This window comes from Otolemur garnettii, unplaced genomic scaffold (genome assembly GCF_000181295.1).
Source record: "Otolemur garnettii isolate 467f Iridium unplaced genomic scaffold, OtoGar3 scaffold00052, whole genome shotgun sequence".
NCBI classification, from domain to species: domain Eukaryota; kingdom Metazoa; phylum Chordata; class Mammalia; order Primates; family Galagidae; genus Otolemur; species Otolemur garnettii.
In genome coordinates, this window is record NW_003852447.1 from 1,383,333 (window position 1) to 1,410,415 (window position 27,083).

The 27,083-nt window shown below is 37.3% G+C and overlaps 1 protein-coding gene across 1 annotated transcript in view; it reads right to left on the minus strand.

The window, feature by feature from the left end:
* Positions 1-27,083, minus strand: part of TTC6 (tetratricopeptide repeat domain 6) — a 179,795-nt gene that overhangs the window by 120,218 nt on the left and 32,494 nt on the right. Inside the window, exons 4-7 of the mRNA XM_012806438.2 lie at positions 14,471-14,581; positions 10,696-10,902; positions 5,299-5,429; positions 770-964 (exon numbers count right to left, since the gene is read on the minus strand). Of these exons, the coding sequence (XP_012661892.2) occupies positions 770-964; positions 5,299-5,429; positions 10,696-10,902; positions 14,471-14,581 (644 nt within the window). The remainder of the gene's footprint in view (positions 1-769; positions 965-5,298; positions 5,430-10,695; positions 10,903-14,470; positions 14,582-27,083) is intronic.

The following is a 27,083-nucleotide window of genomic DNA, read 5'->3' on the forward strand; positions in this document are numbered from 1 at the left end:
AGCCCTTACATTTGAAGATTTAAATAGAAAACTTATGCAAAACACACAGCACAGTGCTCAGATTATAGTTATTGCTACATACATATTAGGGCCTTTCCTTTTGCTCTTCTCTTTCATGGCTACTATAAATCATATGCTCTCCACAGAAGAATATGCAGATTCCAAAGGAAAATGAAACCCAAGGAGAAGTGGGATGAACTCCAAGAGGCAATGACTTTTGTACATGACCCCTGGACCCAAGTATGCCTCGTGATGGTGAAATCTAGCTCAAGAGACTGGGTTCAAGCACCAAATCTGTGATTGTTTCTTTTTTTTTTTTTTTAAAGCAGTTTTTGGCCGGGCCTGGGTTTGAACCCGCCACCTCTGGCATATGGGGCCAGCGCCCTACTCCTCTGAGCCACAGGCGCCACCCTGTGATTGTTTCTTTTAAACTGTATAAATATAACTAAATTGCTTGATTTTGATGAGCCTCAGTTTTCACACCTGTACTCCAGAGTTGTGACAAACAACAAGTGAGATAACGTGCAAGTATGAAGCCCTCCTTGGGAACTAGGCTACTGAAGTCACCTGCGGCAGGGTAGGGCTGTCGGGAAATGGAGACACAAACCTAAGTCAGCCGCACACCGGGGAAGCAACGGAAAAGAATAAAAACTGCTCCGCCTCTGGTATCCAAGAACAGAATCAAATCTTGAAAATCTAAACCTCAAAGGCAGAATTTCTTTGGTAGTTCAAGTCTAGTTTAAAACAAAATTACCAGCGGAACTCTTACCTGTCTCTTTGTTCTTCATCTGTAAAGTCACTATCTGAGAAAGATGTTCCAAACATGCTCAGTAGGGTTCTGTGGCTTTGCTTGTCAGCAGTGTGAATCACTCGGGAAGCCAGACGCAAGTCCACGGGCAGCTGTCGGGCTGGGATGGTGGTGCACAGATCGTGAAGGTGAGGAATGGGGTAGTGCTGTAGAATTCTGCACCAGAGGACAAAAGTGAGCCTCTTTTAACATGTTGTGCTCTTCAAATATAAAATAGTTTACATTGACAGTTTACTTCAAGATCTTAAAAGGATATATAACTATGAGAGATCCCGATTTGAAACTGTAATAATGGCTTATCACAAATTTAATATCACACTCTCAGGCCACTATCCAGAGCTTTAAGCCTGTATCAGGTGCCTGCTCAGTATGTCCTACAGACACCTCAGAATCAACAGATCTAAGAGCAAACTCATTATCAGCCCACCCCTAGCCTTTTCTCTCCTGAATTCTGTACCTCCTCCTGGGGACACCATATCTAGCTATCACGCATTACCCCCTCACTACTCTGCTCAAATGCAGAAGGAGAATGGCATAGCATGCTGTCTGTTAACTAGTGTCAACAGAGCCCTGGGTCTCTCAAAGCCACTGTGGCATCTCTCTGCCCACTCTGCTGGGCCTGCCCTCTCTTATTCTTTTCAAAACAGAGAAGAGGGAAGAAATATCTGCTTTTTTTTTTTTTTTTTTTTTTGAGACAGAGTCTCACCCCATTGTCCTGGGTAGCGTGTTGTGGCATCACAGCTCACAGCAATCTACAACTCTTGGGCTCAAAAGCTCCTCTTGCCTCAGCCTCCCAAGTAGCTGGGACTATAGGCACCTGCCACAATGCCCAGCTAGTTTTTCTAGTTTTAGTAGAGACAGGGTCTCACTCCTGCTCAGGTGATCCACCCACCTGGGCCTCCCCAGCGGCTGCTTTCTTAACACCCAGAACTACCTGCCACCTGCAAATACTTACTGACCACCTACTGTGTGCCTGCTCTGCTTAGTGCTTTGCACACATTCTCTAACTCCCACAATGAAGCTGTATTTGAGGCATTATTACTCTTGTTTTGGATAAGTCACAAAATAATTGGAAGACTCCTAGAATACAAACACAACATTGCTGGCTATAAGCCAAATTTCTTGCCTATTAATGACTGCTGAGAGGAAGTGGCCTTTGTCTGTGCTACTCCACGCCCACCTCCCAGCTAAAGCTGTAATCCCAACCAGATGACTTCCTTTCCACCAAATCAAATCAACTTTAGGTGTTTAGCTCATGTTCTCTGATGACCTCCAAGCCACAGCTGACAATGCTGGTGACGCCTGAAGCTGACCTTTCTCTGGGAGCCTTTTCAAGCCTGCACCATCCTAGCTTTCCACCTGCCTGCCAAACCTGTCATAATCTCACATAAATCACCGGTTTTCCCCCTCTGCCTTCCAAACTAGGTGTGGCTTCTAAGTTTTAACTTCACTTTCTACATTGGAAAAAGCATCTTCAGTGTTTCAGCTATTCCCTATGTGCTGCAAGCGCCCAAATGTCACTCCCAGGATCACTGTCTCACCAGGATCCTTCATCATGAGGGAAGAAAACATGTTTGGCTCCCCTCTCCTTCACCTGCGTCCAACACAAAACTGAGTTTCTCCCACACAGGGCTGCTGCCGTGGGCCCCTTCTCCACAGCCAGCCAAGGGCCTCAGTCTGACAGGGAGAGTTTGCTGGTTGACTTGGACACTGCACTCTCTGTCTCTTCCCCTCTGCAAAATCCTAGCAAATTGATCTTTAATTTCTCATTGACCCAGCACAATGGTTCGTTGTTGCTCACTACATCTGTCTAACATCCTCTCTCTAAGTTTCAGGGCCCCTGGTATCTGGCCTCACTTCCAGCAGAGTGGTTAAGAGTGCAGGCTCTGATCAGACTGCCTGGGTCCAAATCCTGTTAAAAATTCCCACTTGATCGTAACAAGCCAATTAATTTCTCTATACTGTAGTAAGTTATGAATAACGTTAGTCCATGCTGGGTAAAGTTGCCTTAAGAAAGAGCAGATGCATTTAGGCTGTTAGGTTTCCAGGACACATCACAGGTCCTTTAGTTATGAATAGAAGGCTGTCTCCCCTTTCCTCCACGTCTGAACATCCTTCAAACAATGTCTCAAGAACAGACTTCTCTGCAAAGTTTGTCTTTTTTACTTTCCCCTTTTTTTACAACTGTCTCTTTTCAGACATTGCCCTAGTGTTGTGCTACCTATTTTGACCCCTTACCTAGCAGGTTAATGTTGTCCGTCCACCGACTGCTCTGCCTGGTCAGGACCGCCTAGAGAACGGCACAATAGGCAGCATACAGACCTCCGACCTCCGAATTGGGTAGGCCTGGTTCCGAATTTCGGTTCTAACTCTTACAAACCTATTATGGCCCACTGGAAAATCTTCCTTAAAATGAGAATAAAAATCCCTAACTCTTGTCTTTTTAAGAATTGATTAAAATAAGAGATGATTCCCAATCTGTGGAGGTAGCTCAAAACATTATTGATTTATTTTTATTATTTTTGTTGATATACTTTATTTTTATCAGGTAACCCCTTGCTAGGCATAATATATACATTATGGAATCGTTAGGAGAGAGTGGTTTATGGCATTTCCAAAACGGCACAGGACCTAACAAAAACAGGACAGGACATATGTTCATTCAAAGGAGGAAAAGTTTTAGAAATGCTTTAGACAAAGAGCCCTAACTGAGGGTGGAAAGGGGTGTCCAGGAGGCTGGGGCTGCAGGTACCCTGAGCTCCTAAAAAAAGGGCTTTAAAAAGAGAGCTCGAGAAAAGAAAAGCGTGATCTCTGATGTCAAGCTCACCTATACCATCATTCTGCCTGGGACAGGTCCTGGCTAGTGGAATGTGCTTGAGATTACATTACTGATTTTTGCTTTTTCTTAAAAAAATCATCACAAGCAATCTGAATTCCTAAGCTCTGATTATGGTGTAACAACATAGGTTGGCAGGTGAATCTCCTTTGGTTACGGAGCTAAGTAACAATAGGGTGCAATAGATAGCTGCATTCCTAAGAAAACAATTCAGTTTGGGGGTTAGTCTCTGGTGAGAAAATTCAGGTAAAAAATTAAGCACAAGGAGCAGTGAGGAAAAGACTTGAAACCTTTTTTTGGTTCTGTTTTGTTATATAATTGTTTTTAAGTGTCAGATCTTCGTTCCTTGACATCTGGTTCTAATTTCTCTCTAATGGGAACTTCTAATTTTGGTTTTAATGAATTAAAATCGTTCTACATATATCAATAAGATCTACAAATATTTTTGGCATGCTCAAGAAGGGCTGTGTGTTTTTATAGCACACTCTCCTTAAACAGGACTATTTGTCATTCTTTGAAACACTAAGACACAAAAAAGAAAAGGCTCTGGCTCTGTGTGTGGCCACATGACTTTGCTTAATGCACTAAATGCAAGGTATTTTAGAAAAAAAAATCAAGACGTTTCTGCTCCATTGATAATCTGACAGTAACTATTTATTGAACTTAAAATACTTGTTGTCTGCTGTCACTATTTGTTTTAATACATAATCTTACTAACTAAATGAGCTTAAAGCAATGCAGATAAGCAATGGTATGTACAGGGTCACTTAAATGCCAATTTGACTGTTTCATAAACTTTGGAATTCTTTTCCCATGAGTCTATTCTCAGCTGCTAAATTGTGAGTAATATCCATTTACAAAGTTTGGACTGGCCATAAAAAGGTTGTCTTCCACGGCCAGCACACCTTTCAGTGCCCTAAGCAACAACAAAAGCTAATAATTAAAGCTTCTCTAAACCCCCATTAAGAGTTAAATGAAGAAGAATCTTGAATAAACCAACTCATAAAATCCTAGTGGGTGTAATAAGGAGAAAATCAGAGTTTCAACAAAGTAAACGGCAAAAGGAGAACCCTCATCTACGCTGCATTCACACACTGTTATACAAAGTTATGGCTGTGTTCCTGTGTGCTAAGAAACTCCACTAAAAATATGGGTGAGGAGATGAAACATGACAGTAGATGAAAATAAAACCATCAAAATAATCCAATTGATTGACCTACGGACATTTTGTGTTCAGTCGTCTTTTTTATTATAACCAAAAATAGTCAATATAATAAGCAGTTAATGCCAATCAGGCAGTACAACCACCAAAAACATAAAATCTCACATGCTAACATTTCATTTTCTTTCGTCTCACAAAAAGCTATTTTTATTCTAGCCATTGTTATATCATTAAAGTACGTTTGTCGAAAACAGGAAAAGAAAGAAGCTTGGAATATAGCACATCTGTATATCCTAATGTTAAAATCTACCACCCACTTTTCCTGCGGGAAGGTTTAACCTGGATCTCATATGTAAATTTCTAAAACATTTACTTTTCCTTTTAAAAACGTATTTTCAAAGAAAAAAAAACAAAAACATATTTTCACTTATCTATCAAGGCTACTGAATAACTTATCTTCCAGTAATAAAAATCTATTAATTTAAGACATACTTTTTTTGTAGTTTTGGATCCCAAGGGGGTTTTAAACACTTTCTTAGTTTCGGTGGTGAAAATTCTGGTTTACTTTTTTGTGTTCGCTTAACTTTTTTTCCTTTGATTTGCAAGAATGCTGATGTTTTGACCTTTAAAAAATACATAAAATGTGCTTGTTAAGGGAGTGTGTAATGTGATCATATTTAATGATTCATCTAATATTTAAACTCCTGATTTCTACTTCTATTTTATAACAATATGAATCCTAAAGTGAGTGGATGTTTTCCTCTAAATCAATTCTTAATTTTTACATAGATACCTTCATAACAATAAAAACATTGCTGCCATATTTATTTATAATATTTTTTATCACCTCAAAATTATTAAAGCAGAAATATAACATTTTTCATTTCATAAATCTATTCTTCTTCATAGGTATTTTTAGTAAAACTTACGCTTAATTTGAAGTGACTGGTGGTTACAAGCACAAGCAAAAGAGAACTTAATGCCTTATATTACTATTTTGAGCAACATTTATCAATTCGTGCTTCCTATAGTTGAGCTACTTTCTATTACTACTGCTTGGGAAAAATAAAATACATTGTGTCTCATAAATAATTACCTTTTAATCATAATGCACATTAGAAGACTTGTTTTCCCAGATTTCCTAGAAGATTCGCAAAATTCATGGTAATCATTCGTATAAAGCAGTGGTTCTCAACCTTCCTAATGCCACAACCCTTTGATACAGTCCAAAGGGGTTGCGACCCACAGGTTGAAAACTGCTGATATAAAGATATTTTTCTTTATGGGTTGCTCTGTAATTTTTTGAGACTAGACTTAAGGAAGAAAGCAGAGAGGTCTTCCTTGGGAAAAGCAGAGAGATAGGCTGAATGAGGAGGATGCAGCCAGACAAAAGGAAGGTCTTCTACATCCGGTAGAGAGTTTGGGCCTGAGACAGTAGGAAGAAAAGAACTTCGTGGGTAAGAAGTGATGAAGAATAAGGAAAGTTCAAGGAATACAGTGCATTCCATCTCGCCATCCAGCTAGTCCTTTAATTTCCTCTCCAGTATCTCCACATGGTGGTCATCACTGGGCTTAACCATGGTCAGGAACAGAGAACCTGGATATGTAAAAAGGCAGCCACCTTTCCTTTGAAACTCTTCCAGTTGTCATAATTTTTATTTATTTATTTCTTGAGCCTTAACAACTCTCATCCGCCAGTCTCATTTCAAACCTCAGGAACCCCACAGGCACATTCTAGCTCTCTTCCATTTGACAATTATTCAAATACAGGCCCTGGGCCTGCTTTTCCCCCAGAGAAACAACCCAGTCACTTTAACTCCACCCCACTTGACATGGTTCTGAAGTATCTCTCTTAGTCATCTTGAATGCTCTCTTCATAGTGGTGTCTAGTTTGTCAGAGGCCCTCTTGGGGTTGGTCACCCAGACGTGAACACAATATTTGAAGTGTGGTATTAAGATGATGGGATCAGCCAGAAGAAAGATCATCTTCTTTTATGGTATTTGTCAATCAATGCAAATTATTATTACATGTGTCTTCCTAACACAAAACTACATTAGAGCTTAAAACCCAGAAGTCTGTCACCTTTGCTATTGCTAAGCTTTGCCATCCCCGTCTAGTTTGTGGACCCAGATGCAGACGCATACATACATTTATTCCAATTAGCTTTCAACCGATTCTCACCAATCAAATCTTACTGGTCACATTTTGAATGTTTTCTGTGTATCTAATCAGTAAGTCTTCCATATTTTCACCCAAACTATTAGGAAATATGCTGACTTGGACACATCCCCACCACACCCCACTGGAGACTTTCATACACTAATTGTGCATCCTCTTCATATCTACAAATTTATTTCATAGTTCACCTGACCAGAATCTCATCTACAGGACTGTCAGTGAGAGGCATTTATAAGTACATTGCTGGAGTTTAGATGGTCATAGGAATAACCAATGCTTACTGAGTTTCCCCTTTCCAGACATCATTCTCAGTGCTTTATATTGTAGCGTCTTCATATAATCCTCGTAACAACAATACGAGGCAGGCACTTTCATTATCCTCACTTCATAAAACAAACATGTAAGTTCAGGGTGTCCCCAAAATCTCACTAAATGTACCTTTACAAAATATTCATTATAAATTTTATAAAGAGGTGGCCAATGTGTAGTGGAGAATATTTTGTAATGAATATTTTGTAAATAATAAAATAATTCAGTAATTTATCCAAGGCCACACTGCTAGTAAAGAACAGAAAGAAGATTCGATCCTTGGAAATCTGGTTCCAGAGACTGTGTTCTTCCCGTGACACTCTTAGGTGAAACCAGGTCTAATACTTCCCTAACAGTCTGTCTAGGAATTCTAGGAAGAGAATTGAGGCTGGTCTTCCATGCCTTGTCCTTAGCAGACCAAGTTTCAAGTGGTTACTGCTTCCTTTTAGAAGGGTTCAAACACAATTCTTTTAATGAGTTATTAATCATTTGAGAATTTTGTCCAAGATGAATGCACAGACTTGGAGAAATTTCAACCCTTACTCTTAAAAAAGAAAGTCAGATTTGCAGTCACTAGTCTCCGGGTATTGGCGCCCCACATCTCCCAGTGCAGCAGCCCCCCAAAGCCCCCCAAAGCTGCTGCCAACAGGCTTAAACCCATCTATCTGCGCCAACAGGCTCAGATGTCCAAGTTAACTCTGGAAGTCTTTTGTAAATCTTAAGCTTTAAGTTTCTTTTATCAATTCTTCTCTCCTTTCAAAACTAAAGATCATTCTCCTTGTCAGATTGAAGGGAAGCAAAGCACGAATTTATCAGCTTCTTTTTCTCCTTCTCATATTTCTGTTTATTTAAAACCTCAACTTTTTTTCCAAAAATGAATTAAAGCAGATCCGTCATCTCTTGTCATCATACTATTCATCCATAATGACAGGGTTATCTTTCTTTTTTTTCCCCCCACTCTCTTAGCTTCAACCCTAACCAAAAATACTTCCTGTTGTTGTTCTTAGCATTACTTACAGACCTCAACCCATTCTGGATCTCAGCCTTCTTGGTATAATTTTATAGCCCCATGCCATTTTTGTGTTTATCTGTGGATATCTGTTTCTTCTTTCATGTTTTGTATATTTTTAAAACTCCAAATGCAATAGATAACCCATAATCATGTTGTGAGAATTTGAGGGGATGTGGGGCATCCTACACTTGTTAAACTTTCTTCCATTTGGAGTCTCAGGTCATGTGATCAATCTGTATTTTCTACAGACTTTTACTGATATTTATCTTCTTAAAATGCTTAACCCGATTACTGGCCATCCCATCAGTTGTTTCTTCACAAGGTCACTGTTATCTCTATCTAAATTGATTTTTTTTGTCATTGACTTAGACCAGAGTACTAATGACGTTTATTGTATTAATAAGCTTCTAGGAGCAGAAATAGCCAATGAGAGAAGAATTGGTGAAATTCTTTACTTTTTTGCTGAAGAAGACCTTCTGGCATATACCCGAACAATTGGAGTCCTGCACTGCTCCTTCACCACCTCTCTGTGCTGGCTCTGTTTATTATCCATGTCAGGAGTGCTCTTCTCATCTGCCCAATCTGGCTGGCTCACTGGAGTGTGGTTTTCCTCATTCCTGAGCCAGGGATGCTAGAGACTAAAACTTTATGGCCTCTGATGTCCATATATAAGGTGAAGCTTACGGGTAACAATTCATCTTAAGATGTTAACACAAATAAATAAATAAATATAAGATTCTTATAAAGACTTGGTGGGATGAGTCTCAGGAATGCTGGTGCTGTTTATATGGCATTTCTGATGTGTTCTACAATATCCCATAACAATGAATCATAAAATCTATAGGACATTCATTCTCTTCTCCTCCCCTTGAAACATGTCTAGTTTCAGTTTAGAGTCCTCTTACTCCATTCTCCAAGGCTCTCTGGTCAAGCATTCTTCATAAAATGCTTCAGAAAGCCAGCATGACTGCTGGCAGCCCCCGTCACCAGCCACAGGGTAAGTCCCTTCTCCCTAAAAGCCATGGTGCATTTTCTCTGGTCAACTCTTCACTTGTATATCTTCCTTATCAATTGTTATTCCTAGAAGATCAATGGGCTGATATCATATAGCATGGACCTAAGAAAAAAGGGCTTAAGAAATAAAGAAAAACCAGGATAATGTAATACTCTAAACATAAAGTAGACTAGGATGGAGTAACTGGAAAAGAGAAGGAAAAAACACATGAGCAGACATGGTTGGAAAGGATCTAGGCCTTGGAGACTGTACGTGAAGGGCAAGGGAAGGAGAAGGTCACAGATAAATCTCAGCTTTCAGACAGTCTTGGGCAAAAATTGAAAATCTGGTAATGGCCAGTTGGCTTGGGTGATAAATACAGGAACATAGTCATTGGTTGGGAAAGGGGAACCCAGAAGTAGAAGGATTGACCGGAAGACTCTTTTCCCAAGAAGGGAATCAGCCAGGAAGAGGAGAACTGGTAATAACCAAGGTGATACATGCTATGGCTAAAGGAGAAAGCTCTGCTTTTTTTTTAATCTCAATAATAATATATCTATTTTTAAATAAATGTATTTAAGTCAAAAAGTTACTTTCTCAAATTAAAGCATAAAGAAATATAATAGTCCTCCCTTCTCCGTGGGACATACATTCCAAGCCCCCCAGTAGATGCCTGAAACCTCAGATAGTACTGAACACTATAAATACTATATATTTCATTATATTTGGATGTATGTGTGTGTATATATACATACCTATGATAAAAGTTTAATTTTGAAATTAGGCACTATAAGAGATTAACCATAACTAAAAATAAAATAGAATAATTATATCTTAATAACATATAGTCACAAAAGTTATATGAATACAGTCCCTCTCGAAATACTGTTTTGTACTATACGGGACTCACCTACTTTCACAGTGCAGTTCCCTGTGAGGAAATGAAACTGTGGGAAGCAAAACCACAGGTCAGAGGGAACTACTGTAATGGTAGAGTGACATGCAAATATGGTAGAAATTATGAAAATTATGCGTAAGTAGACTGAATCTAGGAAACGTTCTCACAATAGGAAAAGATTTATGGGGAAAAGTTATAAAAGCTCACCAAGGCCTGTTCCTTGGACTACAGTTCCTAACTCCTTCCATGTGGTAACTGGAACATGATTGATCAATTTCTGAAATACCTAAGGTGTTGACAATGTCTTCTCTCTCCAGAAGTGCAATTACAGTTGAGACAAAAGCCCTCATAAAACATACATTCTCTTTTCCTACATGGAAAATTAGCACTTCTGAGTGCAAACCTGCACCCTCCACCTCAATCATTGCCCAGGCCATTTCTTCACACCTGCATACCCGCAAAGCTCTAAGCGTCTCCAGCATAAATAGATTTCTTACCTGTAAAGGCACCTGCTTGGCAGCTTTTGAATCACTTGTGGGCTGTTTGTCTTCCAAAGGTTTACTCACTTCCTCTGCTTGCTGAACTTTCAAACTTTCCAGAGATTTAAATGCTAAGTTTTCTACTTCTTTGTCTCCCCATTCTAGGTCCTTCTGTTCAATCTGGAAAAGACTTGACGTTGATTCAGGAGGCTCCTTAAGCATACTCTGCTGCAAAAGGTAAATTTGCAAGGATGTTCTTTCCAGACAAAAATAACATAATAATACGACAAAATAACAAAATAAACATGAAAATCCATGTTTAAAGGTAAGCAGTGGTGGCAACTTTCCTCAAGATTTATAAAGAGAAACTCAAATCAGCTTTAAAAAAAAAAAAAAAAGTGAAGGCTGACAAATTACTGTCCCTGGTCCTTGTCTCAGAAAATATAACTACTTCACAGTCTTTATGGGTAAAAGATGGCATACAAGTATGAAATACCATTTAAGTTTCTTTATTATAAAAGAAGAGATAGCCAGATCAAGAAATTTGAGTTTTTTAAATGAAACTTTAATCTTGGGTTCATGTTTTTATAAAGCTGCTGGGAAGACTGGAGGCTTTGTAACCAGATGGACCTAAATTCAAACCCGGGATCTGTCAACAAACAATTGTGTGATCTTTATCATGTACTTAAACTATTTTAGCCTCACTTTCTCCACTGCTACGCAGGGTCATTAAAGCCCTTTTGATTAAATGGCAAGGTGGATACACTGGGGCAATGTGGGTTACAGGCCATGCTCCTGATGTTCCATTGCTTTTAGGACTATTGATCATTCCCTTTCTTTTGAATTTCTCTGATCCCAGCTTCCTCAACACACCCTCCCAGACAGTATATGAGCAGGGCCCATAAAACGAATTGCTATTTTATAAAAAGGGTTTATTATAATACCTTTTAGCAGTGAAGAACAAAGTTACAAAAACACATAGGGTAAAAGATTCATACAAAGAACATGGTAGATCAAGGGATTTTAATGTCATGATATGCATATTCATTTATTGGGTTTCAAATTCCATATTGCAACTAATCTTTAAGAAATTATCATTTCTTAATCCAAAATTTAAAAAAAGAAAAAAAGAAGAAATTACTGCTTGTAAAATGTTGATGCATTAAAAAAGAAAAGTATCCAAAATTACGGAAAAGGGCTAATAACTCCCTTTCCAATCTGTATGAAACCAGATTTACTTAATATACTTCATAGAAAAAAACACCTCATGGGCACAATGTAGGGGTGTATGACACACCTTTTGGATCCAGGACATAACTACAAGAGGGTCTCTATCTAACAAATTTAAATATTATGACTTGGTTGTTTGTACCTTCCCATTAATCTGAAATCAATCAATTAATTAAGCAATTAAAAAAGAAAAAATCTCATCACAATAGACTGAATATCAAAGCAGATTTAAGAGTCTAGCTCTCTATTAAACCAGACATTGGATTTGCAAAAAACAAAAAAAAAAAGTAAGACAGTCCCACTCTTCTCATTCACATTTTTGTTTTATTTTTTCTAAAAAGTATGTTTTTATGTTAATATGCAATTGATTCATAATTGTTATTTTAAATGAATAAATATTTTGAATTTTTCTCAATTTTAATTCCTAATTTGGTAAATATTGTTTGATATAATCCACATGAAGAAAAGTTCTCTTGGGTTATTAAAATAATTTTCAGGAGTGTAAAGGCATCTTTGGGCTAAAAAGTTTGAGAATTACTTAGAAAAGAAATTGTGTCTCACTAATCTGTTACATCTCAAGCACTTAGCACATTACAGTCATGCTGTATGTGATTCAGTGAATAAATAAATGAATGAAAGAAAATTATTTCAATTTTTATCTAATATACAATTAATCTCTATTAGAAACTCATTAAATAGCAGAACAAATTATCTCTTTATATGTTGATCTATTCCCTAAATAAGTTCTTTAGGGCAAGAGCTGTCTTTGCTATCTTTGCTGTCAACTATGTGTAAGACATACCTGACCCATAATAGGAAAAGGAATGAATTTCATTATTCTTTTTCTTTTTGGTAAATAAGTAAAGAAATAACTCCCCATGGCAATTCAAAAACCGTTATATCCAAAATGGTGGGTACTCAAAAAGAAAAGGGATTCCATTAAGACTGCCCCTTTTGAAAAAGAAACAAGCAGTATCGAAGAACTTAGAGATACTGATGACTGAAGCTCCATGTTCTGAGGGCAAGTGCCAGGTACCAAGTGCCACTGAGAGAGAACAGGTGTTCTCACTGACCTTGCTGCCCAGACAGATCCAGCCTCCTGGTTCTCCAGGAAACACCAGGGGAAGCTTCTGGAGCAGGGTGGACAGAGTTCTGCTCTCTGGCACATAGTAGGCAAACCCCCCCCAAAAAAGTGTCTGGAATAAAAGACCCCATAGAGAAGCCTTTCTCTCAGGACTAGGTACCAAGACAGAAGGTATTTTCTCTCTAGAGAAGTGGTGAGCTTCCTCTTAACAAGCCAATGGCCAGAAAAAGAACAAATGATTTTCTTACTGCTCCCACAGAATTGGGCATTTCTGGTTAAATCTTTATTTTAAATAATCAAGATGATGTCTCAGGTAGGTACCTGATAGGAGTACCTTTTTCATAGTTTCCTTCAAAATGGAATATTTCCTTATATTTCACATCAATATAGTGAATGGTATTAAGTCAAATTTACTCTATAACAGAGATTTCTATTTTGCTAAGCCGACCTGATCTTGTATTTTATTACACATAGTAGAGGCTCAAAGGTCAGAAGTTTTGATATCTACCTGTAAATGGTATCACCTGAAGGCAGCTACCTAGATGTCAGGCCTAATCCCCTAGCATATGTGGTAAAGCTTCCCAACTCATCTGTCCACATACTATACCAAGTGGTTCCTAGGGCCCCCACCTGCTGGATACTGAGGCAGGTGGTAAGAATAGAAAAGGGGAACTGACATGGTCTCAAGCAGAAACATCTCAAACTCTAATCATTCTCCACTTGTGGCAGCCCTAATAACATGTGAATAGAATTCAAGGCTTTCATGAAAAGAAAAGATTCCCTGTGATTTCTCAAAAATGATATGCTATCCTAAAAATGAAGTGTAATCCCAATTTTTATTTTTGTGGGGCCACATATTCAGAAAACAAAGGACTTTGTTATTTAATGATAACATTTTACAAATCCTTTATATAGGATTATCACGTCCTCGTTTTTCAGTATAAATGTGTGTTTCTATCCACAGGGAGACGCTTTCCATTCACAGGGAATATGTTCCAGATTGCTTTGGGTCCCACAGTTATTTTGCCAGTGATAGCAAAAAACGGAACTTTATTTCTGAAAGAAACTTCTGTCACCACTGCCCCCATCTCTCAACCAAATTTTCGCCTGTGTTAATGCTTTTAATAATTCTTAGATGAATATAGATTAGAGGGATGCAGTCTTAGAAGCAATAACTTTTAAGCAGTCTCCAAATACTTTCTAGATATAAATATCTCTAAACAAAAAGAGTCCTTAAAATCCTGCCCTTCTGAAAAGAGTTTGGGGCCTCAGCTCCCCAGGATCATGATCACCAGCTACAATGAGCCAGAATAGCCAGGACTCCCAACAAAGAGTTGGATCTGATGTGCTCACAGTTAAACATACCTCTAAAATAAATCACAGGAAATATTTTTTCAACTCCTTATATACACATTCAAGCAACAGGAGGTACACTGTGCCTTTAGCAGAGGAAAGGAGGACTCTTACCGAAGACTTTACCATTTCAAGATCCTCGACACTCATCTGTAATCCGTGCTCTGATTGTGTCTGATCTGGTTCCTCTTCCAACACAGCTGATTTGGTGAGCATTTTTCCTATTAAAGAGATATCCTTTAAGGGAGAAAAGGAAATAATGAAGACATGTCAATTTAAAAACTCATTGAGGCACATTATTCAATATAACAAAATGCCAGTCAATCAATGCAGTAAATGAGAACTATGGAAGAGAAAGATAAGCTGGTTAATAATATACAGTAAATGAGAGGTGTATGAAAGGCACAAGGAAAATATTTTTGTATATTCTTTCAACCTCGTGGCTTTCTAAATTTCTGATCTTTGTAGAGATCTCATTAGATTTCCTAAGACAATTAGGTTAATATTCAATCAGATGCTGCAAAAACAATGCTATTAAATCAGATTCTGTAAAGCATTACACAAAAAAAGAAAATCAAAGCTAAAATTTAATTCAACCAAAAGCAAGAAGGAATATGAATATGTATAAAACCCCACTGGCTGTGGGGCCATTTTCACCACTACTGATGCCATTTGCAACGATACTCTCTACTCAGTGGAGGTGGCAGGAACACAGGTACCACAGTGACTCACAGACAGCAGGACTAGAGAGACCCAGGCTCTGTCCAGGCTGTGAAGCCACAGATCAGACATCAGCAGGGAATATATTCTGCTTTATCGTCTTTAGAATGGGCATTCAACTACATTATCTTTTAAGGCCCCCTTTTCCTCTAGCCTTTTAGTAATGTCAACAGCAAGATTCAAACACCCATTGTGCTTTAAAACTCTTATTTTTCTACTTTTTCTTTGGTTTACTGAAAGAGTCCAACTCTGGCCACTAGATTCTACTCCAACCTTCTGTCTATAAATAACTACAAAACTAGAAAAAATATAAGAAACACTTTTGGAAGTGGACAACAGGCAGTGAAGAACTCTGACGACAGACAACAGAAACCAGGTAAGAGCTACAATCACCCCCTGATTTCTGCCCGATGCCATTTCTGGGACACAAGGAGGGACAAATCAAACAGACCCTGGGTATGTCATAGTTGAAGATACAAAAATCAGATGAGGAGGAGACAAAGATGCTAGAATGCGTAAGGAAAAGTAGGGAGACGAGGACACGACGTAGAGAAAGAGCTGCTGAAATCTGCACAGGTCCCTTGAGTCTTTGGCTGAAATCTGATCATGCAATGGTGAAACTCAAGAGGCTAGACAAATAAGAACTTCCGGGAAGAAAACAATTACCCAGGAGCTGTAAGTCACAGTTACCAGAGCTAGCACGAGGCTGGGAATCATTAAAGCTCCCACCAGACATAAACCCTGGAAGAACTGCATATTAGCAGTATAGGAAACCAGCCCCAGAGTAAAGCCTCTCTGGACCTTAGCAATGCTTTAAAATAATTCTTGAAAATATCAACCTGCTCTTCAAGTAATTTAACTGCCTGTCAAAATGAATTCCAACACCTTTTAAAGAAAACAGAATCTAATCCTCTTGTCCAGCATCCAATCAAAAGCAACGAGTCATATGTAGAAGCTCATAAATGTGACACATAACCAAGAGAAAATCAGTCTAAAAAGACCCAGAAGTGACAGAGATGTGGGAAATAGCAAATAAGGGTTTTAAACCTCTAATATAAATATTCTGAATGTTCAAAGTTAAATAAAAATATAAACATAATAAGGAGCAAGTATAATATGAAAAAACAGAATCGGATGGAATATGTATAGATAAAATACACGTCATCTGAAATAAAATATGTACTAATTGATCTGTGGCATCAACAGCAGAGAAGACACTGCAGAAGAAAATGTTGGTTTCCTTGAAGATGTATCAATAGAAACCACGCAGAATGAATCACGGGGATAAACGAAACTGGAATAAAATGAACAAATCATCAGTCTAACACGTATTCAATTGAAGTCCCAGAAAGGAAAGTGGAGAGTAACAGAAAATATTTGCACAAAAGAAATGGCCAAAAGTTGTCCAAGTTTCATGACATCTATAAACCTTCTTCTACAAGAAGCTCAGTGAACTCTAAACAGAAGCGCTCATTTGCCTACATTTGTGTCATTTCTGTTACTCATTTCCATTGCGAGCATTCAAGTTTCAACATGTCATTTTCATTCTGCCTGAAGAATTCCTTAACATTTCTTGTAGTGCAGGTTTGAGGACAATACGTTTTTTTTTCACTTTTTGCTTGCTGAAGAGGTATTTCACCTTGAGTTTTGAAAGATGTTTTTGCTGGATATAGAATTCTATACTGACAATCGTGCAGCTATTCTTTCAGTACAGATACTCTTAAATATGTTGCTTCATTGCTTAATGACTCACATAACAAGAAATCTGCAGTATTAGTTTGTGACAGTTAGTCTTCAATAGTTCTTTGTTTCCTTGTATTTGATGGGAAGTTTTGAGTTGTGTTTATGAAATTTCTTATTATTGCTTTTCATTATTTTGATTACGATAAACTTAGTTCTGTGTTCTTTGAATCCATGCCAGTGTCCATTGTTTTCAGACTTGTCAGTAATGGCCCCTCTGACAGCAGTCAGGTTGTTTCACTGTGGTTTCAATTTGCATTTCCCTGACGATTAGTGATGTTGAGTATTTCTTGGGTTTTGGCCATTTGTCTATCTTCCTTTGAAAAACTCTGTTCATGTCTTTAGCCCGCTTTTTAATGGGAGTGTTTGGTTTTTCTTGTTGATTTGTTTGATTTGGGGTTTTCATTTCTTTTTTTTTTTTTTTTGTAGGTTCTGGATATTAGCCCTCCATCTGATCTATAGTTTGTGAATGTTTTGTCTCATTCTACAGATGTCTTCTTACTCTGTTGATTATTTTCTTTGATGTGCAGAAGCCTACTAACTTAATCAAGTCCCATTTATTTTAGTTGTTGCTATATTTATCTTTGGGGTGCTAATTTTTGAGATGACTAATGCAAATCTATATATGATAATCTCAATAAATACTGAGAAAAATCATCAATAATATTCAACACCCATTTCTGAATGAAAAGGAACTAGAAATAGGAGAAAATTTTTCACAAGAGATAGCTTCAAACCCTGCACCAAACACTGTGTTTCATAATAGGATACTGGGCAGGTCAAACTCAATGCAATAAGAAAAAATAAGTGACATAAGTAACTCAAGGGAGAAGACTAAAATTTTGCTATTAATAGATTATGTGACCATATATTTGAAGGGAGAAAGAAAAGCAGCTGAAAAAGTATTACACCAATGTAGAGGTAAAAGCATCTCCAATAAACTCAACAAATAAAATTTCACAATATCAATAACCAGTTAAGATTTCATTCTCAAAATAAAAATGAGATATATTGAATCTCAAAAAAAATTATGTTAAGCAGAAGAATATTGGCTAAAATGGCATGAGAAAAAATATTTGAGGATACAATTAATGGTTCAAAACTGAAAGCTATAATTACAGTTCAAAATACAATTAATGGTTCAAGATACAATTAATGGTTCAAAACTGAAATTTCAAAACTATAAATGTAAAGGTGGCATGCCACCATTTAAACATAATTAGTAGTCTAAATAATTTTTTTTCCTTTTTGAGACAGAGCCTCAAGCTGTCCCCCTGGGTAGAGTGCCGTGGCATTACAGCTCACAGCAACCTCCAACTCCTGGGCTCAAGCGAGTCTCCTGCCTCCACCTCCCAAGTAGCTGGGACCACAGGCACCCGCCACAACGCCTGGCTATTTTTGGTTGCAGCCGTCATTGTTGTTTTGCAGGTCTGGGCTGGATTCGAACCCGCCACCTTGGGAGTACGTGGCTGGCGCCTTAGCCAGTTGAGCTATACACGCCGAGCCAGTCTAAATAATTTTTAAGTGGGTCCAAAAACCAAATACAAATGTCAGGAATTATCAATACATTTTAAAAGACATGTAAACTATAAAAAGAAATCCAAGAAAAAATAGAAAACTTAATCAGATATATAACAAGTAAAGAGATTAAAACAATAATCAAAAATCTCCCAAGAAAGAAAAGCCCAGGACCAGGTTGTTTCCCTGGCAAACTCTGCCGAACACTTAAAAAAGAATTAAGATCAATTCTCCTCAAATTTTACTAAAAAGTAGAGGGAACATTTCCTAACTCATTCTGTGAGGCCAGCAAAACCTTGATACCAAAGCCAGAGAAAGACATCACAAAGAAAACCATAGACCATTTACCTTATGAATATAAATGCGAAGTCCTCAATAAAATAGAGCAAACTGAACTTGCAGTAAATTATAATAATTATAGGACACGAGCAAGTGATATTTATCTCAGGAATGCAAGAATGGTTCAACATGAAAAACTCAATCAATGAAATACACCACGTTAATAGAATGAAGGGAATTTAACCAACGCATGGTCACCATTATTAAAGCAGAAAATGGATTTAACAAAATCTAATACCCTTTCACAACTGGGAAAAAAGAAAAACACTCAAAAAGATCGGAATAAAAGGGAAATTCCTCAAACTGATAAAGAATATTTATGAAAAACTAGAGCTGATATTATATTCAATAATGAAAAGCTGAAAACTTTTTCCCTAAAATCAGGAACAAAACAAGGATACCAGATATCACCATTTCTATTCAAAATAGCACTAGAACCTCTACACAGAGAAATTAGACAACAAAAAGAAATAAAAGCTATCCAAATTGGATAGGAAGAAGTAAAATTATCTTTATTCATAAATTATGTGATCATAACATATGTATTGTGTTATAGGGAGGTCACTACAAAAGTTTTGAGACAGACTGTGTTATGGTCCACTATTTCACTTCCAAAAAACACAGTTGACAGCATCCTTTCTGATTCACCTATACAAGCTTCAACTCACTCAGCTTATCAGTGTTTCTGGGAGGGCTTCATTTGCTTCCATCCACACAAATTTTATGTTCCTCGATTTTTGTGTATTTCAAGACTTTTGTAATGACCCACATATATATATAGTTACATAAAACATCATGAAGAATACTAAAAAATGTTAGAGCTAATAAAGTAATTCACTAAAGTTTCAGGGCACAAAATAAATGTATAATAATCAGGTGCATTTCTGTACACTAGCAATAAGCAACTTGAAAACAAAGTTAAGAAAACAATTCCATTTTCAAAAGCATTAATGAAAATAAAATACTTGGGAATAAATTTAAGCAAAAAGGCAAAAGACTTGTACAAAACACTGCTGAAAGAAATTAAAGAAGATCTAAATGAAAGGAAATCCGTCCCATGGTCATAGATTGGAAGACCTAATATTGTCAAGAGGGTGAGACTCCCGAAATCTATCTACAGATTGTATGCAATCCCTATCAAAACCCCAGTGGTATTTTTTGCAGAAATGGAAAAGCTGATCTGAAAATTCATATAGAATTGAAAAGCTCTAAAATAGGCAAAACAAACTTAAAAAGAAAAATTTAGTTGAAGGACTCAAACTTTCCTATCTCAAAAATTTCTATCAAACTACAGTAATCAAAACAGCATGGTACTAGCATAAGGATAGAAAAATAGAGCAATGAAATAGATTTGAGAATTCAGAAATAAACTCATCCAACTATGGTAAACTGATTTTGGAAAAGGGTTCGAAGAACATTCAGTGAGGAGCAAATAGTGATGGGACAACTGTACATCAACTTGGAAAAGAATAAAAAATAATATTTTGAAAATAATATTTATTTCCAAACAATAGCCAGGAGTTGCGGTAGGTACCTGTCGTCCCCAAATTGGACCCCTATCACACATTAGATACAAAAATCAACTCAAAATGGATCAAATACCTAAGATGTAAGAGCTACAAACTATAAAATTATTAAAGGAAACAATAAAAAAATCTTTATGACCTTGGATTTGGCAATAGCTGTTTACACATGACAATAAAAGCATAAGTGATCAAAGAAAAAATAAATAAATCAGACTTCAAAAATAAGTAAATCAGACTTCATCAAAATTTAAAACTTGTGTGCATCAAGAAAGTGAAAATACAACATATAGAATGTGAGAAAATATTTGCAAATCATTTATCTGGTAAGGGCCTAGTATTAGGAATACATAAAGGAGTCTCAGAACTCACCAAAATTACAAAAATGAAGTTTAAAAATGGGCAAGGGACGCCTAGCTGTGAAGCTAATAAAGCTCTTTGGCAATAACACTATTTTTTGAGATGGAAAAAACAGAAGGAGGGTTCAAGGAAGTGTCCTGACTACTCAGCTTAAAAATTTCCCTCCCTCCCTTCTTCCCACCAGTTGTAACTATCCTGGTCACCTTACCCTTTCTGACCTTGGTCCTATTACTAATCATTCTTTAATGTCAATCATTTTAGTATTTCTCATAGAAAGAAAGTTTTTCCTCCCAGAATCACTTTCTCTCATTAATTACCACTATACAACAGATATCTATCTAGTATTCTTTCCTTTGGCATAGTTTTGAACTAGCATGCAACAAGAATATTCTAGGAGTCATAGCACTTTCTGCTTTAGAAAACCCTATGATTTACTTGGTGATAGTGAGAATAAAATCACAGGAGATAAAGTAGCACAATAAATCTTTATTTCTGGGTGGCTCTCATAGCTCAGTGGGTAGGACATCAGCCACATACACCCAGGCTGGCAGGTTTGAACCCAGCCAGGGCCAGCTAAAATCAACAATGACAACCGCAACATAAAATAGCCAGGCATTGTGGCGGGCACCTGTAGTCCCAGCTACTTGGGAGGCTTAGGCAAGAGAATTGTTTAAGCCCAAGAATTTGAAGTTGCTATGAGCTGTGATGCCACAGCATTCTACCAAGGGCAACATAATGAACTCTGTCTCATTAAAAAAAAAAAAAATCTTTATTTCTATTAAGTGTAAAAAATGGGCAAAAGATTTGAACATTTCTCCAAAGAAAATAAACAAAGGCCAACATGCACATGAAAAGATGATTAACATTTTTAGTTATTAGAGAAACACAAATCAAAATCACAATTAGATATCACTTTACACTCACTAGGATACCTATAGTTTAAAAAAAAAAAAAACAGAAAATAGCGAGAGTTAAAGAGGATGTGGAGAAATGAGAACCCTTGTTCACTGCTGATGGGAATGTAAAATTGTGCAGCCACTGTACAAAAGTTTGGTGGTTCCTCAAAAACGTGAACATAGTGTTACCATTTGACCCAGCAATTCCACTTTTAAGAATATGCCTGAAAGAAATGAAAGCAGATATGCAGATATTTGCACATCAGTGTTCATAGCAGCACTATTCACAATAGCCAAAAGGTAGAAACTACGCAAATGTCCATTAACTGATGAACAGATAAACGAAATCATGCTGATTGGAAGAAGCCAGATACCAAAGGTCATATGTTATATGACTCCATTTATATAAAACACCCAGAATAGATAAAATCATAAAAACAGAAGCCAACCAGTTGTACCAGGGGATGAGGGAGGAGGAATGGGGAGTGAATTTTTGACGTGGTGGGGGTATCCTTTTGGGGTAATGAGATGGTTTTAAAACTAGCTGAAGGTGCTGTTTGCTCAACATTATAAATATTGATGCCACTGAATTATGTAGTTTAAGATGGTTTCATTTATGGTATGTGAATTTCACCTCAGTGTAAAAAAAGATAAAGTAATTGGATGTGATGAGCACTTGAAAATAGCAGGTATGCAACAAAGGTCATTTCCCTGCCCTTCTAATATTTTTAACTAACACAGCAGCAAATGTATACTTCATAGTTATAATATATTGCCCAGTGACAAAAGGATTCAATTTTGTTTGTCTGAATTCTTATAAGGCCAGAGAAATAAAACTCATACTTGATATTTTTTAAGTACATGAAATATAAAAAAATGATTTACTGACAACAATAATTTTGTTAGTGTTGGATCTAACTTTTAATACCAAATAGGCAAATGTATGTGGAGGTAACAGGTGAGAGCAAAAAGAAAAAAGTGCTTCTTTCAACATTAGGGAATCCATTAATGTACAAGTTAAATAAAAAAAACAAAAACATCTTCATGGTAATATCAAGTAAAAATCGCATGAAAGGAAGTATGATAAAAGTGGTTGGCACATTTGCTCTGGTTTTTGTTTCAGATCTTGACTCAGTTCCTTTAGGGAAATCTTGTGCAAATTATTCAATCCCTCTGAACCTCCGTTTCGTTATATGGGGAGAATAATAGTATGTACCTCATCTGTTTGTTGTGAGTAAATGAAATAATACACGCAAAAAGAAATTATCATAATGATAATAGTTATTACCATTCACATAACTATAAAAAGCAAAATAAAGGGGCCTATTTGACATTATGCTGGAAATTCCAGATATGAAATAGAAATAAAACATATAAAAAACAAATTAACCACATTACTGTTATCTGAAAAGTCTATGACTATATACCTAGAAACCCCAGAATAACCTGTAGGAGGAAGTATTAGAAACAGGATTATTTAGACAGAAAATCAATTTATAAAAACCAAGTTTAAAAATTTCGAAAATGGGAAGATTTCCTGTAATAAACTATCACTGTATTGCTTCCAAAAAAAAAAAAAATTAGAAAATGAAAAAAGTAACAAAATCATAAAAAGAATAAAAAATATAAACTAGCAAAACAGTACCTTAAGAAATGTAAAAAATACTGGGTACAATGTACACTATCCAGGTGACAGATGTGCTAAAAACCCCAACTTCATACTATATAATTTATACACATAACAGAATTCAACTTACACCCCCTACATTTGTTTAATGGGGAAAAAACAGTAGATAAAACTAAAACATTTTACAGTAGCCTAAAAACTGACCTGAATCAGAGATCTTGGACTGGGGACCAAGAAAAAAATCAAAAGAGAAAAATTATAAGTGATACTATTGGTATTTTGTCTAACAGGCATTAACTCTTTCTAGTCTCCCTGTGTTATAAACTATAACTAGTAGTATATTCCTACATCTTCCACAGGGTCTGGGAAAGTGTTGGAACAAATTTTTTAAACTCCATAAACAACAGAGAATGTACACAGCTGTGGGCAGTCCAGCTTCACAATCCTGGATACCAAAACCAGAGCAATTCTTCACGTGTTTCACAGACCAACTTGCACGTGAGACATCGAATCCAAAATGTCCTGGAAGGAACTTGAAGGATCGGGAAAACCTGAAGGAAGTCCACATTTCACAGACACTGAAAGCAGAGCTTTGAGCTTCAACTGATGCTGTGTACTCCTCAAACACACAGAGCACATGGTCTTCCTAAACTGCTTCGAGCAGATGAAGCCGCACAGAGGCGGCAGCGTTCCCCTGGCCTGGTAGGCAGGCCCAGTGTTTTTTCAGCGATCATTACAAGGGATGGGGAGAGCAACTGCTCCCCCCCCTCACTCCTCACCGTGCAATCCAGGTTCTCCCCAAGTAACACTGGCGGCAATGACATGGGACAAAAGTGCATTTCCAAATACACTCTTTTATAGTTTCAGCAGCATTTATTCAAAGTGCACTGCCTTCAGATAATTTACTGTGAAATTCAGGTTTCAGAAAAAAGGAAAGAAAAGGCATTTATGGCCCTAAACAGAAGCTTGTCCACACAGGTTACTTTCCTGAGAAATGGCTCACATTTGCATTGACTTCCTCTTGCTTCCTGGAGGGAAAAACCCTGATGACATTGGCCTGGAGAATCCTGCTTACCCGCAAGAGAATGTGCCAGGGCTGCTCCCCATTCATTCTCACCACTTTTGACTTTTATTTCTAATTAAACATTATGTGGGATTATTCTGGGAAGCTGAACCCTGCATTCAGAAGAACTGTCAGGTCCAAAAAATGTAATTTGAGAAAACAACAGAATTTGAAGGGCTGCCATATAATGTAAACATCAGGATTGCTACAGGAACTATAACTAAATACGTATGGCATCCTTTCCACAAAGTCCTAACAGAGTATAGTCTATTACTTAAGCTTATTTGAAAACTATGCTATTTCCAGAAATACAGAATCACTGTGTTTCAAGTAAGATTTCTATTTTTCATGATATCACTTCTCGGTTAGGTGCCCCATCCTGTAACACTACACAGTGCTTTTAGAAAAACAAAATTACAGTGGAATTCATGAAAAGCTCGTTTAAAGCAAGTCACCAAAAACAGATGCAGTCAGAAACGTATTTCCTGAATACGACTGAGTCTATGATTGGGCAATGCACTGTCCTTTCCTACTTGACATTCATAAGAGAAAAGACAACACAAAATCCAAGCTTTTCCTTTCAGAAGCTTATAGATCAATTTGAGTTAATACGCATGCTGGTTACAGCATCTACTATGCCAGGCATGATGTCCCTTTGAATTAAGGACCAACTGTTAACACTGAGTGAGTCGCCACCCTCTGTGCGAGCAACACTGTGCTGCAGCCCTTCCCTGATTCACCCCTTTGGGGACAGGAATCCAAGAGAAGTAGAAGGCCAGGTTCTGCCCGCAAGAAGTGTATGATCTACAGGTGTCTCAAAAGTCATCCCTGAAGTCACCATGTATAGAGAAAGTGGGAAATGATAGCTAAATGTGCCTTTATTTATAAAATATTCATCACAAGAGTTTACAAAATATTTACAAAATATTCTCTACAGGTTGGTCACCTCTTTGTAAAAAAAGAAAAACCCTGTAGTTAGATGACAATGACAGACTAGAAATAATGTTTTTCAAAAGGCAACCCAGTATATTTAATCAAGTATAAACATTATGCACAGGCTCCAAGTTCAAGAGGGATCCAGTGTACAGAGAGAGATGAGGATAAGAGTAAAAATATCAGAAAATGCACCAGTTCCAACAATGCTATTGGAAAATAAATTTGGGAAAGGGCTGGGTTCTTGGGGCAGGAGGTAGGGGAAGGAGGGAACACAATTCTTATTTCATATTTTAATATAAGACCACCTGAAAATAAACATACATCTGATTGAACGCTTTTTGTTTATTTAGTCAACAAACTCCACAGAACTAAAATTTCTAAGACACAAACTGAGGAAGGATGAAAACATGTTTGTTGTGTTTTCTCAAAGGACACTAAATCTGTTTTTGCTTTTCCTGAATCAGACAAGAAACTCAATGAAGGCTCCAGCGCCCGTACTCAGTGGTTAGGGCACTGGCCACATACACCACGCTGGTGGGGTCGAACCCAGCCCAGCCTGCTAAACAACAATGACAACTACAACAACAACAACAACAAAGCCAGGCATTGTGGTGGGCAGCTACTTGGGAGGCTATAGGAAGAGTTGAGCCCAAGAGTCGCTGTGAGCTGTGACGCCACAGCGCTCTACCGAGGGCAACATAATGAGACTCTGTCTCAAAAAAAAAAAAGAAACTCAGTTAAGTTTCTTTAATGTTTTCTATTGTAAAACCATTTAAAAAATTAACGAAAATAAAACTTAGCAGCTTAATACACAGCTCACTTGTGCCTAATGTTCAACAAAAATGATTATGGCACCACTTGGCAATCTTACTACAAAAAGACTCTGGTAACCATCATCTAGGAGGATCCCCTTTGATTCCCAACTCCTGAGCAGTCCACCTCCTCAGTGAATAGGGAAGATCTGAGTAATCAATAAGACACGGCAGAAATGACAGTCATAAAATGATTGGCTACATCACGAAAGATACAGCAACTTCCATCTTGTTTTTTCTTAGATCACTTGCTCTGGGGGGAAGCCATCTGCCATGTTGTAAGAATACTCGGGTCCTATAGAGAGGTTCACGTGATGAGGAACTAAAAATAAAGCAGCCACGTGGACCTTCTTGTGCCTGCGGCAACCTGGACGCTGATCTTTCAGCCCCAGTCAAGTCTTCAATTAACAGTAGCCCCAGACGTGATCTTGACCACAACTCCACTGGAGACCTAGAGCCAGAATAACATAACATAGCTAAGCTGCTCATGGATTTCTGACCTACTAAAACTGTGTGAAATAATAAGTGTTTGTTGCTTTAAGCTTCTAAGTTTTGAGGTGCTTTTTGCACAGAAATTAGTAATTCTAAAAGCTTTTGCAAGTAAAATTCTAGCTTTTCAGATATTTTATGGCATTACCTAGAGAACCTAAGATCTCAAAATCACATAATTTTTATTTTTTAGGTGTCTGTTTTCTACCTTATTACCCATTATAGCATAATTTTTTCTTAGCCTTTTAAAACGATATATATTGCTTTAGAAAACCCACTAAAAAGTGAAGTAGTTCATGCTATTAATAGTTCCTTAAGCAAAACAGAGTATGTGTGCTAATAACATATATTGGGTGACACTTAATATGCGCTCCTTGGTGCTACATCATTATCCCATACATATGAAATATTAGCACCTAACATTTCATTCTATTTGTCAGCAGTTTTGAAAGGCACATTCCATGTGTCATTGCTATAGTATTTGTGAACACTATGGAATCACAAAGAATCAAAGAGCTTTCTAGAAGCAGAAGCAGGACTTGTCATAATCCCTTACCAAGAACATGGTTCTTTGTCTTATTATTAAACAAAATCAGTGAAGGAAATTTTGTTAAGACCCTCAGAAACACAAATCTCTGCATAGTAACACCGAGCCTATGTTTATATTTTAGGGAATGTATATCCTTTCCCTAGTCAAGATGAACAATAATTGATTA